Here is a 20,321-nt window from a genome sequence, read left to right as displayed (position 1 = left end):
TGGTGGTATGTGGGTCCGGATGAGGGAAACATTATCAGAGTGCAAACTGTCTTTTTGTATTTTATGTCATGTTCAGCTATGCACCTGTTCACACGTTAGGTCGAGGAGTGCAGTCAGTCTTTTTTGTCTATATGAAGAGGGTCATACCTTCTGACCGTGCACCCTTCCCCCAGTTGCCACAGGTAATCTTATCCTATATAGCAGGTTCCTACTTGCCCATACACAGGAAGTTTTTAACCTAGAGAGAGGCTTCAGCATAGCGTTAGGTACCCAGTTACGAGATATGCCGTGAAGGGGCAACTGGGCAGATATAAAAATGGCCATTTCTATATGCTAAATATCTCATTTTTCTCAGATTTTCCTTAGCAGTAATGCAGGTCCATGTTCACACATTCATGGTTTCCATACTTTAGCAGTATCAGAGTACAAACTGTCTTTTTGTATTATATTCAGTTATGCGCCTGTTCACACGTCAGGTCGAGGAGAGGAGTGCAGTCAGTCTTTTTTGTCTGGATGACGGAAACAGACTGACGATTCAATGGGGTATCCTGGAGGTATTCCCCCAGCCGTAAGCTCCCAGCGCTATAGAGTGTCTGATACTCGGGACTTACAGTCCTTGCTGGTAGAGCTCACTAATCGGGAACATATATACCTGGAGTGATTCATTATTACACCCCTTTGACAGGGGAGCTTCCCTCTCCTCCTCTGCATATTTTCTTCCTTACAGGAAACAATAGCGGCCACTAATATCCAGAGCGATGAATATCTCTACCGATACACCCTTAGGATAGGAAACCTCTACCATTTTTCCCTCCTGTTTATCGTCCAACAGGACTGTAATATAGCCTATATACAAATTGCCCAAAATAGTTCTCTAGCTCGCCCATCTGTCCCTGGAGTTCAGAGTGGAGGCAAAAACTCATCTACTCAGACAATTCCACTATCATCGAGTATAAAGCCATCGACTATATCTAAATCCAGGGACTAGCTAATGGAAACTATAATAGCTGACCGGACATAAGAAAGTCTTCTAACTAAACTATATACTAACAAGGGAATAAGCAATATTATCCTGACAACCAGGATTAGTTCCCTATGTGTCTTATCTAAGGAGTGATTCTGATCATATCCCCTGATGATCCCCTGTACTGCGTTAGGGGGGGTGAAACGCTTCGGTAGAGCTGGGGGTGTCCATAAGTTAAGTGGACCTCCAGGCTGTTACCTAACAATCCAGTATTTCTACAATAGGGAAACTATACCCAATTGAAGAACCTTGGACATCTAACGCATATTTGTCTATGGTTCTGTTTATGCACTACACTCTCTATCACTTTTTTCTGGTGGTGGTTACCCCCGCTAGAGGTTAATAAGGACAGTGAGGGTGACGTATATCTAAAGCAGAGAAAAGTCCAACGATATCAAGGATACCTATCTACGATCAGGAGGGTAGACATAGTATCCATATTAACCAGTACTACCCTGACATTGACTAAGAAATACCTGTACTCTGTCCTCCTCAACTAACCATTGTCTGGGGCTGTCCTTAGGCGAGGGTATAACTTTGGCTGACACCTGCACTATATATGTTTGTATATATGTGGTCTTAATCATCTGATGAGAGAACAATATAACTGTTCCGTTTTTAATATTTATGAAATAAAAATCTATTTTTTATGAGAGTAGTCTAATTAGTGGTGTTTCTGAAAATAGTCACTACCTCTATATTACCCTTGTGGTTCTAGAGGTATGTGGCCACTGGGGAGAGGGAGAACCTGTGCAGAAGTAATGCCGCAATTTTGGACAAAAAAAAAGGGTAAGTGGTGTTTGAAGGTTAATGAAAACAAACACCAAGGTCTTCTGTCCAGCCTTAAAATAGAGGCCCATTTTGATCTTGGGTAGAGATGAATGGACCCGTTGAAGTTCGGTTACGTCAGTTCAACCGGGCTTTAGATAAAGTTCGGTTTGGGACCCAGACTTGACCTGAACCTCAATGGAAGTCAGTAATTGGGCAGTTCTGTTCCACATACAGCCACAAACAGATCACTTCCGTCGACAAATGGGTAGGATTTTTAAGGGGTTTTTTTGTTTGATGCTAACTACATACGACCACGATGTTGTTACCCCCAGTGCAAGACAATCAAACACTACAAGCGGCTCATACTGGGCTGAGCACCGAGTGTACCCGATCACAGCGATGCTCGTATGAGTGGTTTGCATAGGTAAAACCCCCAAATTCTGTTTTTTGGTAAAATCTGTGTTCGGTACAAACACTGAACTTTGGGTTCACGCATCTCTACTGGAAGGAAGCACAAACCATTGATGTTCCCCATATTGGTGCTATGAGGTCATGGAGGAGAGGGAGAACCTGTGCAGAACTACTGCTGCATTTTTGGACAAAAAGAGGTTAACAGGTGTTCGAAGGGTAATGAAAACAAACACCAAGGTCTTCTGTCTGGCATCGTAATAGGGGCCCATTTTGATCTTGGGTAATGCATATGTAAAAAATACGCCCTGCCTCATATATATCCTATTCTCTCTTCAGGATTTTTAACTGATGCTTCTCGTTCTGTCCCGAAAGAGATGGATTTGACACAATGACTCATCCGCAGATTGAACATCCTAACAATATGTGCAATGGTGTATTGTTCTCACGCAAGGACAAAAGTAGCAAAGTATTATAGATAATAATTGCCTGATAATGCCACGCATTCTGCGGCACAATATTGTGCCGTGTGCCCCATGAATAGTCATTGTGCAGTTGGACTTCGGTGACCATTGCACTGCGTGGCAGCGATTGATAGAAAGCACAATTATGGCTGTGTGCTCAGTAATGCGGATTGCAGCTCGGTGCCTGGTGATTGGAAACAAGCCCATGTTAAGTCATGTTTACTGGCATCCATCCATGGCAGAAGCGTAAAAAACACAACACAATGCCAACCCTCCGAACATAATTACACTGTTCTAGCATCCCTAAAAATTAAAGAGAATAGCTGCAATTAAAACCCAATTAATGCTTCAGGGAAGAAAAAAAACACTTAGAAAGAAGGAATTGGTAAAAATAATTGAATCTGACAATGGAAGGGAATATTACAATGGCTGATCTATAAATACTACTTTTACAGGCGTAAAGAAGCCAAGATCGCACCCTGAAGCATAAGAGGAAGGCCGGGAGAGCGGCCACTAAGTACTCCGCACACCGGCTCCGCACATTACGCCATTCAATGCACAATGAAGAGGTTAAGCCGTGTGTGCGCAATGGATTTAACGCTCGACATGGAGCAGAATGTGACCATTAGGAGGACTACAAGTCCAGCAACAGGTCCCGCAGAGTGATAAATGGTTACATGAGGTTAGAAACACGCGGCTGACGCATGGAAACAGCGCCACACATGCCAACAGGTAGCCTTTAGTACTGCAGCCTAGTGCCACATCAATGGGACTGGACAGCAATATCATACAAAAATGGTGCTGATCCAAGAAGAGTGGCGACAGGGTGTTGTGGTTTTTTTTTTGTTTTTTTTTTAAGTGGAAAGCAACCTTTATAAAGGGGATCTCTGAAGCCCCTCACCTGTGCATGACTGGCAGCTGTAATGTGCACGTCCTATCCAGAAAAGAAATGAGCCTCCCCCCACCCAAAAACTAGCAAGGTCCATCATCCAGTATGTTCCTCCATGGCATCCGGACCAGGGCAGTGTTCACTTCTGCACCGGCCATTCTCAGCATCCTCTGCTTACTACTAGGCCACTTGGACGTCATAACATGGTGACACGATGCATGCCATGATGACAGGGTGTCCTAAAAGTGGCAGAGGTACTCAAGAGGCAAGGCAAAAATAGTTGGTGTAGAAGTGTCAGACAGCACAGTGGCTCAGTGGTTAGGATTGTACAATGGCTCAGTGCTTAGCACTGTATGGTGGCTCAGTGGTTAACACTGTATGGTAGCTCAATGGTTAGCACTATATGTGGCTCAGAGGTTACCACTGTACAGTGGCTCAGTAGTTAGCACTGTATGGTGGCTCAGTGGTTAGCACTGTACGGTGGCTCAGTGGTTAGTACTGTACAGTGGCTCAGTGCTTAGCACTATATGGTGGCTCAGTGGGTAGCACTGTATGGTGGTTCAATGGTTACCACTGTACAGTGGGCAGCACGTTGGCTCCATTGTTAGCACTAAACTGTGGCTCAGTGGTTAGCACTGCAGTCTTGCAGCGCTGTGGTCCTGGGTTCAAATCCCACCAAGGACACCATCTGCAAGGAGTTTGTGTTTTCTACGGGTTTCCTCCCACTCTCCTAAGACATACTGATAGATTGTGAGCTCCAATGGGGACAGGGATGATGAGGTCTGTAAAGTGCTGGGGAATTAATAGCGCTATAAAAGTGAGTAAAATAAATAAGTGAACACTGCCCTGATCCAGCTGCCACGGGCTGGACACCGGTCCAGGATGGTTGGCGTCTTTCTGCTCATCTCCAATTGCTGTTCTTACACCTAACAACCATCAGCAGCGGCTCATGGCTTCCGATGCAGAAGAGACAGACAGTGGAGAACCCCTCTAAACTTACACCGCACCATCCGACAGGTGACAGATATGCATTACTTGCTGCCATCCATAACTGCACTGGCGTCTCTGCACTTCATGCTCCTGTCCTGTGGAGACTGATGATAGCTCTGCTGGTCATATTCCGGTTTTGCTAGCCATCCCTCCCATAACTAGTTTTTACATACAAGGAAAACATCTTGTTGTATCCGGTATTGCAACTTTCTGATTGGATTTGAGCTGCAATACTTGACTCAGCCAACAGACAAATGGGGGCGCTGTTTCTATAAAAAAAGACCCTTCTTTACACTCAAACCCCCTTTTTACTTTTTCTGGGTCTTCATTTTAGAAGTAAAAGCGTAGGAACGTAAAGAAAGTGAAGTAATTGTCCAGATTTGATGTAGCAGAATCGCACACATCCTGGGATTACAATGGCGCTGTGTGGTGCTTTATTCCCAGCTCATGATGGATGGTTAGTTTATCACCCCTGTATCCCATCAGCCGACAGGGGACAGAGGGGGGAGATGGATGACAGGGTCTTTGTAGGAGAAATCTTACATGTAGAAAGGCCTGGACTAGACGCCATTGTGAACTCTCCAAGCAGAGTCCTAGTTGCATATATTTATTTTCCGGCTTTGTGCACGCAGCGTTGCAGCCTCCCATTGGCGGTGTATATATACTCTCCGGATGGAAAGGCTCCGATGTACGCTCAGGACGGGCACAGCGGCACAACCCCTTTAGGCTCTCATTGACATGGCTTTGCCCAGAAGTTGCAACCAAATTACTGTGCCTATGTAGCAATGTCGCTTTTATAAACTATCGCATGTGTCACCAGGGAAGAATAAAGCCACACGTGCCCCAATCAGTCTGCCATATACATGGGTTGGCTAAGGACTCTTTAGACAACCAACCGATCAATCAACAGACAGAGGTAACCTGTCAAGATTGGAAGACTTTACTATTGAAACTTTTGGCATGGCTCTATAGATCGTAGAACAACAATAAAAATGATACCTGTCCTGTAAAAATCCGATGTCCCAGCGCTGAGAAATCAAGCTTAGAAGCCACATGCAAAGTCGCAAAGTGCATTGGGGTGTGGTGATGTACTGAGTGCACTGACACGCCCACAATGCACTGTCACACTAATTTGCATGTGGCTTCTAAGCTTGATTTCTCAGCGCTGGCACATTGGATTTTTACAAGACAGGTATCATTTTCATTGTTGTACTAAGACCTACACAGCCATGCCACTTGTTTCAGTAGTAAAATCATCCTGACAGGCTCCCTTTAAAAATGCACCTCTCCCAAAATATAAAAAGAACCAATAGAAATCCTCATATCAATGGCATATAAGAATCAATGTGATATAGAAATTGTTAATAATTTCCCATACACGTCTTAATAGACTCTATACAGGTACTCTATTTTAGTATCTGGGGGGGGACTCCAAATATGATCACTGATTGATGAGAAACTTGCCCATGTTCTGCAGCACATTAAGGCTCTGTTCACACTATTGTGTGGTGTTCCTGAATAAAGCTGAACTCACACAGACATCGCACGGGCCAATGTTGAGGACATTTTTCTCACTTGGACTTAATGTCCCTGTGAAAAAATATTGCAGCCTGCGCTCGTCTCTTCCGTAATTTCAGATGAGATTCGTTCATTCAAGTCTATGGGTGCACAAACACCCCCCCCCCCTAAGAAACAAATCTCCTAGGGGTCACTAAAACAATGGACCGGGCCACTAAACCACTGAAAAACAGACAGGAACTGAGCCATTAAATGAATAGACAGTAGAGACTGGGCCACGGAGCTGTAAAAACTGGCCACTAAACTAAGACAGTAGTGACTAAGCTACTGAACAACAGGGAGTGGGCCACAAAACCACTGGATATCAGGGTCTGAGCCACTAAAATAATAGACAGTAGGGACTGGGTCACTGGACAGCAGGGAGTCTATTAAATTAAAATACTGGATATTATGGACTGAGCCACTAAACTAATGTACAATATGGACTGGGCCACTGGACAGTAGGGACTGGGCCACTAAAACACGGGATACCAAGGACTGAGCCACTAATCTAATAGCTAATAGGCACTGAGCCACTGATCAGCAGGGAGGCTATTAAGATACTAGCTATTATGGACTGAACCACTAAAGCTATAGACAGTTGGGACTGGGCCACTAAAACACTGGATATCAAGGACTGAGCTACTAAAATTATACATAGTATGGAGTTTTCCACTGGATATAAGGGACTGAGCATCTAATCTAATAGACAGTAAAGAACGGGCCACTGGACAGCAGGAACTGGGCCACTAAAGTAGTGGATATCAGGGACTGAGCCACTAAACTTATAGAGGGACTGGGCCACTGGATCACATGATAACAGGGACTGGGTCAATAAACCAATGGAAAGTGGGAAATAAAAATCACATTTTTCAGGCTACAGGCTATCCACTTCTTTTCCATTGATGGCTTATACTTAGGCTAGGTCATCAATGTCTGATCAGCTGCGGTCCGACACCCCGCACCCCCACTGATCAGCTGTTCCCGGTGCTGAGGGTGGTGGCAGCAGCTGGAAGCACTCAGTCGCGTCTTCTGATAGTGGCTGCGGCCGGTACTGCACATCCGATTCCCATTCAAATCAGTAGGAGGTGGATGTGCCGCAGCCACTATCATAGGACGGAGCAACTTCGGAACTGAGCATTTCTGGCTGCCTGTTGGAGGGGGCACCGGGTCTCGGACCTCAGCTGATCGGACATTGATGACCTATCATTTCCAAACACACATCAAGCTCTTATACCAGCCTTCCAGAGAGAATATGGACCAAGGGCTCTAGTTCCATAGAAACTGGACAAACAGGGTTTCTGGATCATCAGATGCCAGATTGAAGCAATGCGATTGTGCAATATATAACATCGATATACGGCGATTGGACTTTGTATACATCACTAATGAGCAGCAGATTTATTTAGAGCTTACAAGATGTTTCCTGCTACTTTTATAGAGATATAGTGAGTTAAAGAGATTCTCTAATCATTAAGCACAAATTAACAATCCCGTTAACAACACGGGGAAGGAACAGATGGATGTGCATTGGCTGCGCCCGGCTTCAACTGTTTATTTAGGAGATGGTGGCACTGGTCCACTAATGCGCTAAACACCAGCGAAACTTGTAGCCTCCGCTCTGCGACCATAACACTGCTGGGAAAAGAACAGTTTGTATTGTGTGCCTTGTTCTCCATGGTTTCCTATGGGGACGGACCGCGCAGTAACTGGAAACAATTCCTATACAAGCTTAGTTGGCATGAGTAGGAGATCCGTTTTCCGGCTCATGAATGCCAAATTTACATAATTACTCTTTACTACAAATATATTACAAATATCTACCTTTGCTCTGCACTACAAATATATATAAAATACTGACCCGCAAATCCAACAGGTGTGAACAGGTGTCAGCTGGAAACACAATATAGATACAAAATACACACAGCTGCACTCTAAAATGCTAACAATGAATAAGGGAACTCTGGCATTGCATTACTGCTATAGTAAAATATGATAAAAGAAATACTTAGCTCAGGTATTGGCCAATGCATGTGAGCCCGGTCACCACGGCAAGGTAATCTCTGTATATCAGGACCCTAAAGCAGGCTTTACACGCTACGATATATCGAACGAGATGTCGGCGGGGTCACGTCGTAAGTAACGCACATCCGGCATTGTTAGTGATATCGTAGCGTGTGACAGCTATGAACGAGCAGAAATACTCACCTTCTCGTTGATCGTTGACACGTCGCTCATTTTCTAAAAATCGAACTTCCAGTTGTTCAATGTTCCCGAAGCAGCACACATCGCTCCGTGTAACACCCCTGGAACGATGAACTAAAGCTTACCTGCGTCCCGCCGGCAATGCGGAAGGAAGGAGGTGGGCGGGATGTTTACGTCCCGCTCATCTCCGCCCCTCCGCTTCTATTGGCCAGCCGCTGTGTGACGTTGCTGTGACGCCGAACGTCCCTCCCCCTTCAGGAAGAGGATTTTCGCCACCCACAGCGAGGTCGTTTGGAAGGTAAGTGCGTGTGACGGGGGTTACAGCATTGTGCGACACGGGCAACAAATTGCCTGTGCCGCACAAACGATGGGGGCGGGTGCGATCGCACGATTAATTGTAACGTGTAAAGCAGGCTTAACTTAAATGCCTGTATCTGGGTTATTAACCTACATGTCTGGGCAGAAAGGATCCAGCTATAAAGGAGGATGGACACAGCCTGGATAGATTTTATCTACTATCTATCAGTCTATTTAAAATCTGTCTCTCATATCCATCTAGCTCTAATATCTATTAATCCCATACCTAGCTATCATAACTATCTAATATTTATTAGTCTATTTGCTATCTATCTCATATTCATCAGGCTTTAACATCTATTTATCTCATATTTATAAAACCAGGTCATATATGATTCATAATAAATATCTATCAAACCAACCATCAATCCATCCATCAATCTATTTGTTCATCCATCCGTCTATCCATCCATCCTTCCATCTATCCCTCCACCCTTCCATCTATCCCTCCATCTTTTTGTCTATCCCTCCGTCTATTTTTCCATCCATCCATTTGTCTATCCATCCATTGTCTATCCCTCTGTCTTTCCATCCATCTACCCATCCAACTATCCATCCAACTGTCTACCTGTCCATCTACGTCCATTGTATCCATCTATCCATCTATTAGTACATTTATCCATCCATCCATCTATTTATCTATTCAACCATCTATCCATTCATCCTTCTATCTATCCATCCATCAATCTGTCCATCCATCAATCTATACATCCATCTTACCATATATCCATCATCCTTCTATCCGTCCATCTATTCATCTATTTGTCTATCCCTCCATCTATCTGTCTTTCCAGCAATCCATCCATCCATTTGTCTATCCATCCATCCTTCCATTTATCCATCTATCCCTCTATCTTTTCAACTATCCCTCCGTCTGTCTTTCCATACATCCATCTGTCTATCTATCCATTGTCTATCCCTCTATATGTCTTTCCATCCATCTAGCCGTCCATCTATCTGTCTACTTGTCCATCTACGTCCGTCGTATCCATCTTTCCATCACTATACCTCTATCCATCTACTAGTACACTTATCCATCTGTCCATCTATCCATTCATACTTCTATCTATCCATCCATCAATCCGTCTATCCATCCATCAATCTATCCATCTGTCTTACCATCTATCAATCATCCTTCTATCCATCCATCTATCCATCTATTCGTCTATCCCTCCATCAATCCATCCATCTATTTGTACATCTATCCTTCCATTTATCTCTCTATCCATTCATCTATTTGTCTATCTATCTGTCCTTCTATCCATCCATCCATCCATCCATCTATCTATATTTCTGTCTATCTCTCCATCTATCCTCCCAGCACAAAGGACCAGGCACACACTTCCATGTGACGATGTATTGTCCCTGGTCCTGTGGCTGGAGCTGGCATTAGGGAGGTGGCACAGAACAAAGGGTAAAGCCTGGCTCTCAGGCACAAGACCATGCAGCAAACTTTCCTATTGTGTAACTCCTCTCCTGTGTGGGGATGGTGTACGCATTTCTGTGAGCAGCACGTGGAGCAGTGACAATGCCGGGGAGCGCCTGCTCTGGAGGACACAGAGGTGCTCTGCTCGCAGCTCTGGAGACATCGGCCAATGCAGCCCCCTCTGTATACAACCAGTAAGTGGTGACAGTGACGTCACGCCCACAGGACAGCCCCGGCTGACAGCTGACAGCCTGCAATGCCCTGAGCCTGGCAGTCCCAGCACATCAGAGGGGCAGGGTGCAGTGAGCAGGCACAGACTATGCAGGCAGCAGCACACGATGGCAGGCAGCTGCCTCCCTGCTCCTGTGATTCATGAATAGTGCTTGTTCTGCTAACTTCTTGCATTGGACTACAAACACTTGTCAGGCGGCAGCAGCCATGCATGCCCTGGCCAGGCTGGCCCCATGCCCCTCCGGCAGAGCTGGGCTTCCCCAGGGCATGGCATGATGATGGGAAGATCACATGGAGCTATTGCCTGCTGGCTGCTGCTGATGGATCTGGGTGGACCCCTGTCCGGCTGGGCACAGACTGCAGCCCTGGTGGGACACTGAGGGGAGTGCTTCCCTGATCACTGCTCAAGGCTTTTTTTTTTTTTTAATGATATTCCGCATTGCTCCTGGACAGAATAAATCGCATCCTCCAGCACAGGATGAAGGGGTAGCCAGGTCCATCCATCGCTCAGGGAGCCGGCGATATCGCACCGACTATGGCGTGTGAGGATTCATCGGGGTCTAACACCCCGGATAGGAAGAACCCCGGCCTGCTGGAGCTGGGGGCGCTGTGCCTGGACTCCGACATCATCTTTGGATTTACCAGTCACCTCCTGAGGAGGAGAGGCAAGGTGAGGAGCCCTGACAGCAACTTGGGAAGCAGCTGGGTGGGGACGGCTCAGCACCAGGGACAGCGCACAAGTCTGCACACCCCAATGTACCCCCTGTCCTGCTGATGAGTGCTCGTCCTCCCTCCATGTGCATCAGAACTGCTTTACAAATGGATTTTAATTGGGCATGTGGGGTGAACTACAAGAACAAGCATGCATTTGCCTGGCTTTTTTCTTCTCTTATCTATGTGATTTTGATAGCATAGCTAACAGTGAAAATCCTACCTGATGCTGATGGATGACAGGAGCACTCAGATAAAACAAGCGCATCAAATATTAACGCAGGCAGAGCGCAGGCTTCATCAGGGGGCGCTGCCTGCCGCCCCCTGCAGATAAGCCCAGGCTGCCAAGAGTTAATAATCTACACTTTGCAACTTTGACAGCAGCTACCTAAAGGGATCTGACCAGGGCTGTTCCCCCAACATCAATCAGCAGCATTCATTCTCTTAACTTTCCTCCTTGCTCTATTCTCCAGGGTGTCCTGGAGGAAAATGTACCATAACAGAAGCCTATCCTTATTACTGCAGCCAGGGTGGAGGGATAGGGCTGTGCTCGTCCGTGGCATGGAGCTCTGTGTACCCAATAAAACCCAAGATCCAGAAATATTTATATATACAGGTCACAAAAAGGATGCTTATACTTATTATCTTTATTGCATTTATAAGGCATTTGATACTAAGGCTTTACTTTATTTTATCATCTTAAGTCTGTGCTTTATTTTATAATTTGCACTCTTTGCAAATGATTATCCTTTTATGTCTATCCATTTATTATCCTTTTCACTCTTTGCTTTATTTGATCCTTTTCAGTCTGTGCTTTGTTTTATCTTTTGCACTCTTTGCTTTATTTTATCCTTTAAAGCCTCTGCTTTATCATTTGCAGTCTTTGCTTTATTCTATCCTTTTTAGTCTGTGCTTTATTTTATCATTTGCAGTCCTTGCTTTATTCTATCCCTTTTAGTCTGTGCTTTATTTTATCATTTGCAGTCTTTGCTTTATTCTATCCTTTTTAGTCTGTGCTTTATTTTATCACTTGCAGTCTTTGCTATATTTATCCTTTTTAGTCTGTGCTTTATTATATCTTTTGCACTCTTGCTTTATTTTATCATTTGCACTGTTTGCTTTATTTTATCCTTTTCAATGTGTTTTTTTAATCTATTGCAATCTTTGCTTTATTTTATCCTTTTCAGTCTGTGCTTTATTTCATCTTTTGCACTATATACTTAATTTTATCCTTTTCAGTCTGTGCTTTATTTTATCCTTTTCAGTCTGTACTTTATTTTATCATTTGCACTATATGCTTAATTTTATCCTTTTCAGTCTGTGCTTTATTTTATCCTTTTCAGTCTGTGCTTTATTTTATCATTTGCACTCTTTGATTTATTTTATCATTTACAGGCTTAACCTTAAGCTGCAGATCTCAAACTGTCCACTTGGGGCGCTGCTCAGGCGCCTCTTCTATGCACTCAGCCTGAAACAAGTGAAGCAGAAGAGAGAGGCATTGGATGGAGAACAGATTAAAATTTAATAGCTCTGGCTAACTCCTTCGGTTCTGTGCTAGCCTTTAGGGCATTGCAAGAAGCCGGGCTGGAGTGTCTCATTATCCCTTTTAAAAATCTTTAAACTAGAGACACGCTCAGGTCCCATAGAGAGTGGGAGCAGGAGCAGCACGTCTGCCCCAGGGTTGACCATTAAATGAGCAAAATTCTGCATGGCTGTATGTATTTATGATGATGACTGGTCTGTAGCGATTTGTTGTCCTGAATGACCGGGATCATTACGGTAATGTACACAAACGACGCCCAATCATAGCGAATCTCCTAACTCGGGGACCGCTTATTGGCGATCGTTTTATATATATATACAGCCTTTTTGTGTGTGTGTGTGTGTGTGTATGTGTGTGCTTACAGTTTACGTAATCATTCCCCTCACCCAACAAAAATGACACATACCCCCCCGGGAGGACGCCTGTGCCTGAATAATACATGCTAATCAAAACTTGCGCACAAAGGGAGAGACAATGCAACTTTAAAATAGCACAGGTGTATTATTTAGAGTGAAAGTATCAAGGGGACGTAAATGTAATGACTCCAACAGACCGTGTAATGTGCGGAGCCATCGCCGCCCCACTGAGATGGATTAAATCTGTAGGACAGACCACAATCTGTATGGTCTTCAGGCCTCGGAGCGATGTCCCCCCACCACCCCCGTACAGGGCACACGCTGGGATGCTTAATTGTGGCACGACCAGGGCATGCTACATTATAAATACTAGAATGTACTGCGATACATGTAGTGGGGGGCGAGAAACACAAAATAGTATAATAATAACATTATAAAAGCATAATAATAATAATAATAATAATAAAAAAAAATAAGTAAAATTCTAATAAACAATACGATACTGGTGGATACTGACAAAAAAGGGCTCCTGTGTAAGAACAATTTTGCCCCTTTGCAGCCCAAAAACTCATACAAATGCACAATTGCACCTACTTTGGAGGTAGATGTGGTACCCCTTGGCTCTAGGGTTGTACCAATGATATGCCAGCCCCTGTTTAACACTAGAAGTCCCAGGAATTTCAAGCTCCATAGGGTTCCAATGGTAGAAATGTCAAATGACCCCTCTCTGGGACTTCTAGTGTTAAACCAAGTTCCCACCATTAATGGGCACTAAGTAAGGCGGCAACCGGAAGGGTTGATGAGGCATGTACGGGGCTAGGCCTTATAAGCCATCCTTTTTTAGATGGCAAATTGACCGCCATCTAAAGTTATTGTGTGGCTCTATATAATGTATTGTTCTCTGCAATCAGGCTGACAACAGCGAGGGATGCTATTGCAATCACGGCTGTATTGCTAGATATATACACATGTGTGAATGATTGTAGGCTTTGTACTCCTTTAAGTTATGCACTTGGCTGGGAAGTTTCCTGAAAGGCAACGGTTTTAATATATTAATGGTGGAACCGTTCTTAAGTGTGTATAACGCTTTTATAATGTAGAGAGAGAGTGCAGATACGGGAGAGAGTGCGGCATGAAAAGATGGCTTTCCCTGGGGTTAAACTACACACTGTCATCTTGTGTTAGTTTAAGAAAGAATCAGTGAGCATAAGGACATGGGAGGTGTCAGGGGACTGCTGGCTGCAGTCCTGCATGTGGCCAGCAGGTGGCACTGCTGCTTCAGATACTGCAGGGACTCTGCATAGAGGGAAGGAAGCTGCTGACAGCAGGGAGGGCGAGCTAAAAAAATCCTCCGCAAGTGCGAAAAGTCACAAAGCTCCAAGAGCTGACATTCTGTCTACATGCAACATAATGCTGGAAAAAGTGGCGTTCTGTATGTTATTTGCACTAGCGTAACTTGCAGCTCATGGGCCCCAATGCAAAAGCTCCACCATGGCCCCAGTTCTCATATAGGCAGAAGGGACTTTTTTGGGCCCCTCAGTCTCCAAGACCCGGGTGCGAAGTCATGTGGAGTATTGTTACCATGGTCTGAGGGATTATAGATCTATGCAGTGGTGGGCACAGGCAGAAGGGACCCCTGGGAAAGAACAATGTATGGGCACTGTGCAGTCCACAAGCTCCTCATAATGCACAATTACTCCTGCTTTGAAGGTGGAGAAGGCATCAGTCAGATTGCACCAGTGCTATGATCTATCTATCCTTCAATCTATTATCTATCTATCTATCTATCCCTCCATCTAGCCCTCATCTATCCCTCTATGTATCTATTCCTCCATCTATCGATCTATCTATCCCTCTATCTATTTAGCCCTCCTCTATCTATCCATCCATCTATCCCTCCACCTATCTATTCTTCCATCTAGCGATCTATCTATCCCTCCATCTATGTATCTATTCCTCCATCTACTGATCTATCTATCCTTCCATCTATCCTTCAATCTATCTATTCCTCCATCTATCTATCTATCTATCTATCCCTCTATTTATCTATCCCTCAATCGATGTATCTATTCCTCCATCTATCGATCTATCCCTCCATCTATCTATTCCTGAATCTATCCATCCATCTCTCCATCCATTTATCTTTCTATCTATCCCTCCATCCATAAATCTATCCCTCCATAAATCTATCCCTCCATCCATAAATCTATTCCTCTATCCATCCCTCTATCCATCCCATCCCTCTATCTATCCCTCTATCTATCCATCCTTCTATATATCTATCCATCCATCAATGTATCTGTTATTTATCCATCTCTCCATCATGTTGCTCCTCTGTATATCCTCCTATATCTCTGCTATAAGTATTTATTTCATAAAATAAAAAAACAAGTAATTTACATAATTCTACATATATCTATTTCACATCTATTAGAGATGAAGAAATTGATTCAAATTTGTGTCAAACCTGACAGATTCAAACAATTTGCAATTCAATACCGCAAGAATTCCCCCCAAAAAGAAAATTCTTACCACCTTTTCACATAAAGCAGTAGATTGCGTCAGAGAAGGATCACATGACCTCAGGTGGGATTCCCAATGCTGCCTCGCGGCTATTGCATCACATTTTATAGCACAGCCTATCAAGGTGGACCAGCATAGCCTGTATAAAGGTAGGAGGCAGGGAATGCAGCAGCCGCATTGTAGGTAATAGAAATAGTGAGAGGATGCCAGAGCGCAAACCTCAGCCATAGAGATAGGTAAAGAAAGCCGTAAAACACTGAACAATCATGACAGTGTCTGTGTGGGTGGACAGCAGTTAAAAATGACTAGAATCGGATTATCCATAGCTGTGTATGTGAAGGTCACTGACATTTCTAAAGCCCGCTTTACACGCTGCAATGTATCTTACAATGTGTTGGCGGGGTCACATCGTAAGTGACGCACATCCGGTATCGTAAGTTACATTGCAGTGTGTGACAGGTATGTGCGGTTGCGATTGAATGGTAAAACGTTCATCGCATATACATCGTACCTTTCTCTAGAATTGAATGTCAGATTGTTCATCGTACCCGGGGTAGTGCACATCGCAGTGTGTGACACCCCAGGAAGAATGAACAGATCTTACCAGCATCCCGCGGCTCCAGCCAGCAATGCGGAAGGAAGGAGGTGGGCGGGATGTTTACATCCCGCTCAGCTCCGCCCCTCCGCTTCTATTGGCCGGCTGCCGCGTGGCGTCGCTGTGACGCCGAACCTCCCTCCCACTCCAGGAAGTGGACGTTCGCCGCCCACATCGAGGTCATATGGACGGGTAAGTACGTGTGACAGCAAATAATCGTTTGTGCAACATGTTTGTGCACGTTTGTGCACACATACGATGGGAACGTTGCAAATCGCATACGATATCGTATGCGAAATTGCAACATGTAAAGCAGGCTTTAGGCTGTGTTTTTGTTAAACAGTTTAAAAAGTGTTCAATGCAGTCCTATGAGACCTCAGAGTGTTACATATGTTTCCATTGCAATTATCTATTTATCCTACCTACCTATCCATCTATCCATCCCTCTATCTATCCCTCTATCTACCCTCTATCTATCTATCTATCCCTCTATCTATCTATCCATCCCTCTATCTATCCATCCCTCTATCTATCCCTCTATCTCTCTATCTATCTCTCTATCTATCTATCTATCTATCCCTCTATCTATCCATCCCTCTATCTATCCCTCTATCTATCCCTCTATCTCTCTATCTATCTCTCTATCTATCTCTCTATCTATCTATCTATCCCTCTATCTATCCATCCCTCTATCTATCCCTCTATCTCTCTATCTATCTCTCTATCTATCTATCTATCCCTCTATCTATCTATCCATCCCTCTATCTATCCATCCCTCTATCTATCCCTCTATCTATCTATCTATCTATCCATCCCTCTATCTATCTATCTATCCATTCCTCTATCTATCCATCCATCCCTCTATCTATCTATCCCTCTATCTATCTATCCATCCATCCCTCTATCTATCTATCTATCCATCCCTCTATCTATCTATCTATCTATCCATCCCTTTATCTATCCATCCCTCTATCTATCTATCCATCTATCTATCTATCTATCCATCCCTCTCTCTATCCATCCCTCTATCTATCTATCTATCCATCCCTTTATCTATCCATCCCTCTATCTATCTATCTATCTATCCCTCTATCTATCTATCTATCCATCCATCCCTCTATCTATCTATCCCTCTATCTATCTATCTATCCATCCCTTTATCTATCCATCCCTCTATCTATCTATCTATCTATCTATCCATCCCTTTATCTATCCCTCTATCCCTCTATCTATCCATCCCTCTATCCATCCCTCTATCTATCTATCCCTCTATCTATCCATCCTTCTATCTATCCATCCCTCTATCTATCTATCTATCTATCTATCTATCCCTCTATCTATCCATCCCTTTATCTATCCCTCTATCCATCCCTCTATCTAACCATCCCTCTATCTATCCATTCCTCTATCTATCTATATATCCATCCCTCTATATATCTATATATCTATATATCTATCTATTATTATTATTATTATTATCTATCTATCTATCCCTCTATCTATCTATCTATCCCTCTATCTATCTATCTATCCATCCCTCTATCTATCTATCTATCCATCCCTCTATCTATCTATCCATCCCTCTATCTATCTATCCATCCCTCTATCTATCTATCCATCCCTCTATCTATCTATCCATCCCTCTATCTATCTATCCCTCTATCCATCCCTCTATCTATCCATCCCTCTATCTATATATCTATCTATCTATCTATCCCTCTATCCATCTATCTATCTATCCATCCCTCTATCTATCCATCCCTCTATCTATCTATCCATCCCTCTATCTATCTATCCATCCATCTATCTATCTATCTATCCATCCCTCTATCTATCTATCCATCCCTCTATCTATCTATCCCTCTATCCATCCCTCTATCTATCCATCCCTCTATCCATCCCTCTATCTATCCATCCCTCTATCTATCTATCCATCCATCTATCTATCTATCTATCCATCCCTCTATCTATCTATCCATCCCTCTATCTATCTATCCCTCTATCCATCCCTCTATCTATCCATCCCTCTATCTATATATCTATCTATCTATCCCTCTATCCATCTATCTATCTATCTATCCATCCCTCTATCTATCCATCCCTCTATCTATCTATCCATCCCTCTATCTATCTATCCATCCATCTATCTATCTATCTATCCATCCCTCTATCTATCTATCCATCCCTCTATCCATCCCTCTATCTATCCATCCCTCTATCTATCCCTCTATCCATCCCTCTATCTATCCATCCCTCTATCTATCCATCCCTCTATCTATCCATCCCTCTATCTATCCATCTATCAGAGAAAAAGAAGAGAAGGCAACTCTCTAAAATAGACAAAAAAGTGTGACTTTATTAGCCCATGTGGCTAATAAAGTCTAATAAAGACTAATAATGGCTAATAAGGTGCGCACGTTTTTGTGTATTTTGGAGCGCTGCCTTCTTTTTCCCTCTAGTAATTTGCTGTGGATAACGCTTACTTGGCAGCTTTTGCACTCTATAACGTATCTACCTTTCTCAGTTCCATCTCTCATATTTACCTACCTACCACACTCATTAAAAAAAGAAAGCACCACACCTAGGCCATTGTGTTACTTTCTCGCACTTTGATCATTGTTCATTGTTTTGCGGTGCACATTGTATTTTGATGTCATCCACCTGTTTTGACACGTTCTGATCTTGGCTGGTTACACTGGTTGATATTCTACTTTGTTCTCATGGAGTCACATAAGAGTATAAGCACTGCCTAAAAATTCAGTGCTAGGTGGCGCTGTGACACACAACTCTTGTGAAAACATACTAGGCTCAGTGCTTAGCACTGTATGGTGTCTCAGTGGTTTTCACTGTATCATGGCTCAGTGGTTAGCAGTGTATCGTGGTTCAGTGGTTAGCACTATACGGTGGCTCAGTGGATATGACTACGGTGGTTCAGTGGCTAGCACTATATGGTAGCTCAGTGGTTAGCACTGTACAGTGGTTCAGTAGTTAGCACTATTCGGTGGCCCAGTGCTTAGCACTGTATGTTGGCTCAGTGGTTTTCACTGTATGGTGGCTCAGTGGTTTTCACTGTATGTTGGCTCAGTGGTTTTCACTGTATGGTGGCTCAGTGGTTAGCACTGTACTGTGGTTCAGTGGTTTTCACTGTATGGGGGCTCAGTGGTTCAGTAGTTATCACTGTATGTTGGTTCAGTGGTTAGCACTGTATGGTGGCTCAGTGGTTAGCACACGGTGGCTCAGGGGTTAGCACTGTATGGTGGCTCAGTTGTTAGCATTGTATGGTGGCTCAGTGGTTAGCACTGTACAGTGGCTCAGTGGTTAGCACTGTAGTCTTGCAGTGCTGAGGTCCTGGGTTTGAATGCCGACAAGGACAACATCTGCAAGGAGTTTGTATGTTCTCCCCGTGTTTGCGTGAGTTTCCTTCAGATTCTCCGGTTTCCTCCCACACTCCAAAGACATAGTGTTAGGGAATTTAGATTGTGAGCCCCAATGGGGACAGTGATGACGTCTGTAAAGTGCTGTGGAATATGATGGTGCTATATCAGCAAAGCATAAAAAAGAATAATGAAAATACTAGATTCTCGTTTCTCTCCACTCAATCTGTTGTTCCCTGTTATCAGCCACTTTCATGTTTGGAAATAGAGGTTTTCTTACTCTTTATTCTCTGGGTGCTATTTGCTGCATTATATATGCCCTGGAGTTTGGCTTCAGTGCCCCTTTAACTAGTTTGGGGATGTGTGTGTAGGGGGTGGTGTCACCGGTTGTTGTTGGAGGCAGGGCCGTATTTACCATTAGGCACCCGTGGTCCGGTGCCTAGGGCGGCAGATTGTGAGGGGCGGCACCTTCTGGCAGCAAAAAAAAAAAAAATTTTTTTTTTTTTTTTTTTTTTACATTTTTTTTTTTGTGGCCGCCGAGCACAGGGAGCTGATTGACCCCGGAACTGCCGGCGCCTGCACTTCCGGGGTCACAGGCGCGCGCCAATCAGCTCCTTCCTCTGTGCTGCGTCCACTGCTGTGTGGACGTCACATGCAGAGCTCACAGCAGGACGCCGTGGAGGACGCCGTGATGGAAGCCGGTGTCAGAAGAGGATACTCACGTGAGCCAGGAAGATGGCGGCGGGCACTGGAGCAGGTAAGTGGATTCATAAGGAGCGTGGGAGTGTCTCTAATGCAGACCAGAGATCTGCGCATGCGGGGGGGTGAGGCGGCAAAGGCAGATACTGGAGGGAGGCAGAGGCTGAGACTGGGGGGAGGCTGGAGGGAGGCAGAGGC

The 20,321-nt window shown here is 44.2% G+C and overlaps 1 protein-coding gene and 1 long non-coding RNA gene across 3 annotated transcripts in view; one reads left to right on the top strand and one right to left on the bottom strand.

Annotated features, from left to right (window-relative positions):
• Positions 1-11,323, bottom strand: part of LOC142257746 (uncharacterized) — a 122,055-nt gene extending 110,732 nt beyond the window's left edge. Inside the window, exon 1 of the long non-coding RNA XR_012727649.1 lies at positions 11,257-11,323. This is a non-coding gene — a long non-coding RNA (uncharacterized LOC142257746). The remainder of the gene's footprint in view (positions 1-11,256) is intronic.
• The window catches only part of KIF26A (kinesin family member 26A), a 214,439-nt gene continuing 204,482 nt past the window's right edge, over positions 10,365-20,321 (top strand). For both annotated transcript variants that reach the window (XM_075329916.1, XM_075329914.1), the window contains exon 1: positions 10,365-10,992. In XM_075329916.1, the coding sequence (XP_075186031.1) occupies positions 10,858-10,992 (135 nt within the window). In that variant the 5' untranslated portion in view covers positions 10,365-10,857. The remainder of the gene's footprint in view (positions 10,993-20,321) is intronic.

This window comes from Anomaloglossus baeobatrachus, chromosome 12 (genome assembly GCF_048569485.1).
Source record: "Anomaloglossus baeobatrachus isolate aAnoBae1 chromosome 12, aAnoBae1.hap1, whole genome shotgun sequence".
Classification (NCBI taxonomy): Eukaryota; Metazoa; Chordata; class Amphibia; order Anura; family Aromobatidae; genus Anomaloglossus; species Anomaloglossus baeobatrachus.
This window is presented reverse-complemented; position numbering and strand designations above follow the sequence as displayed.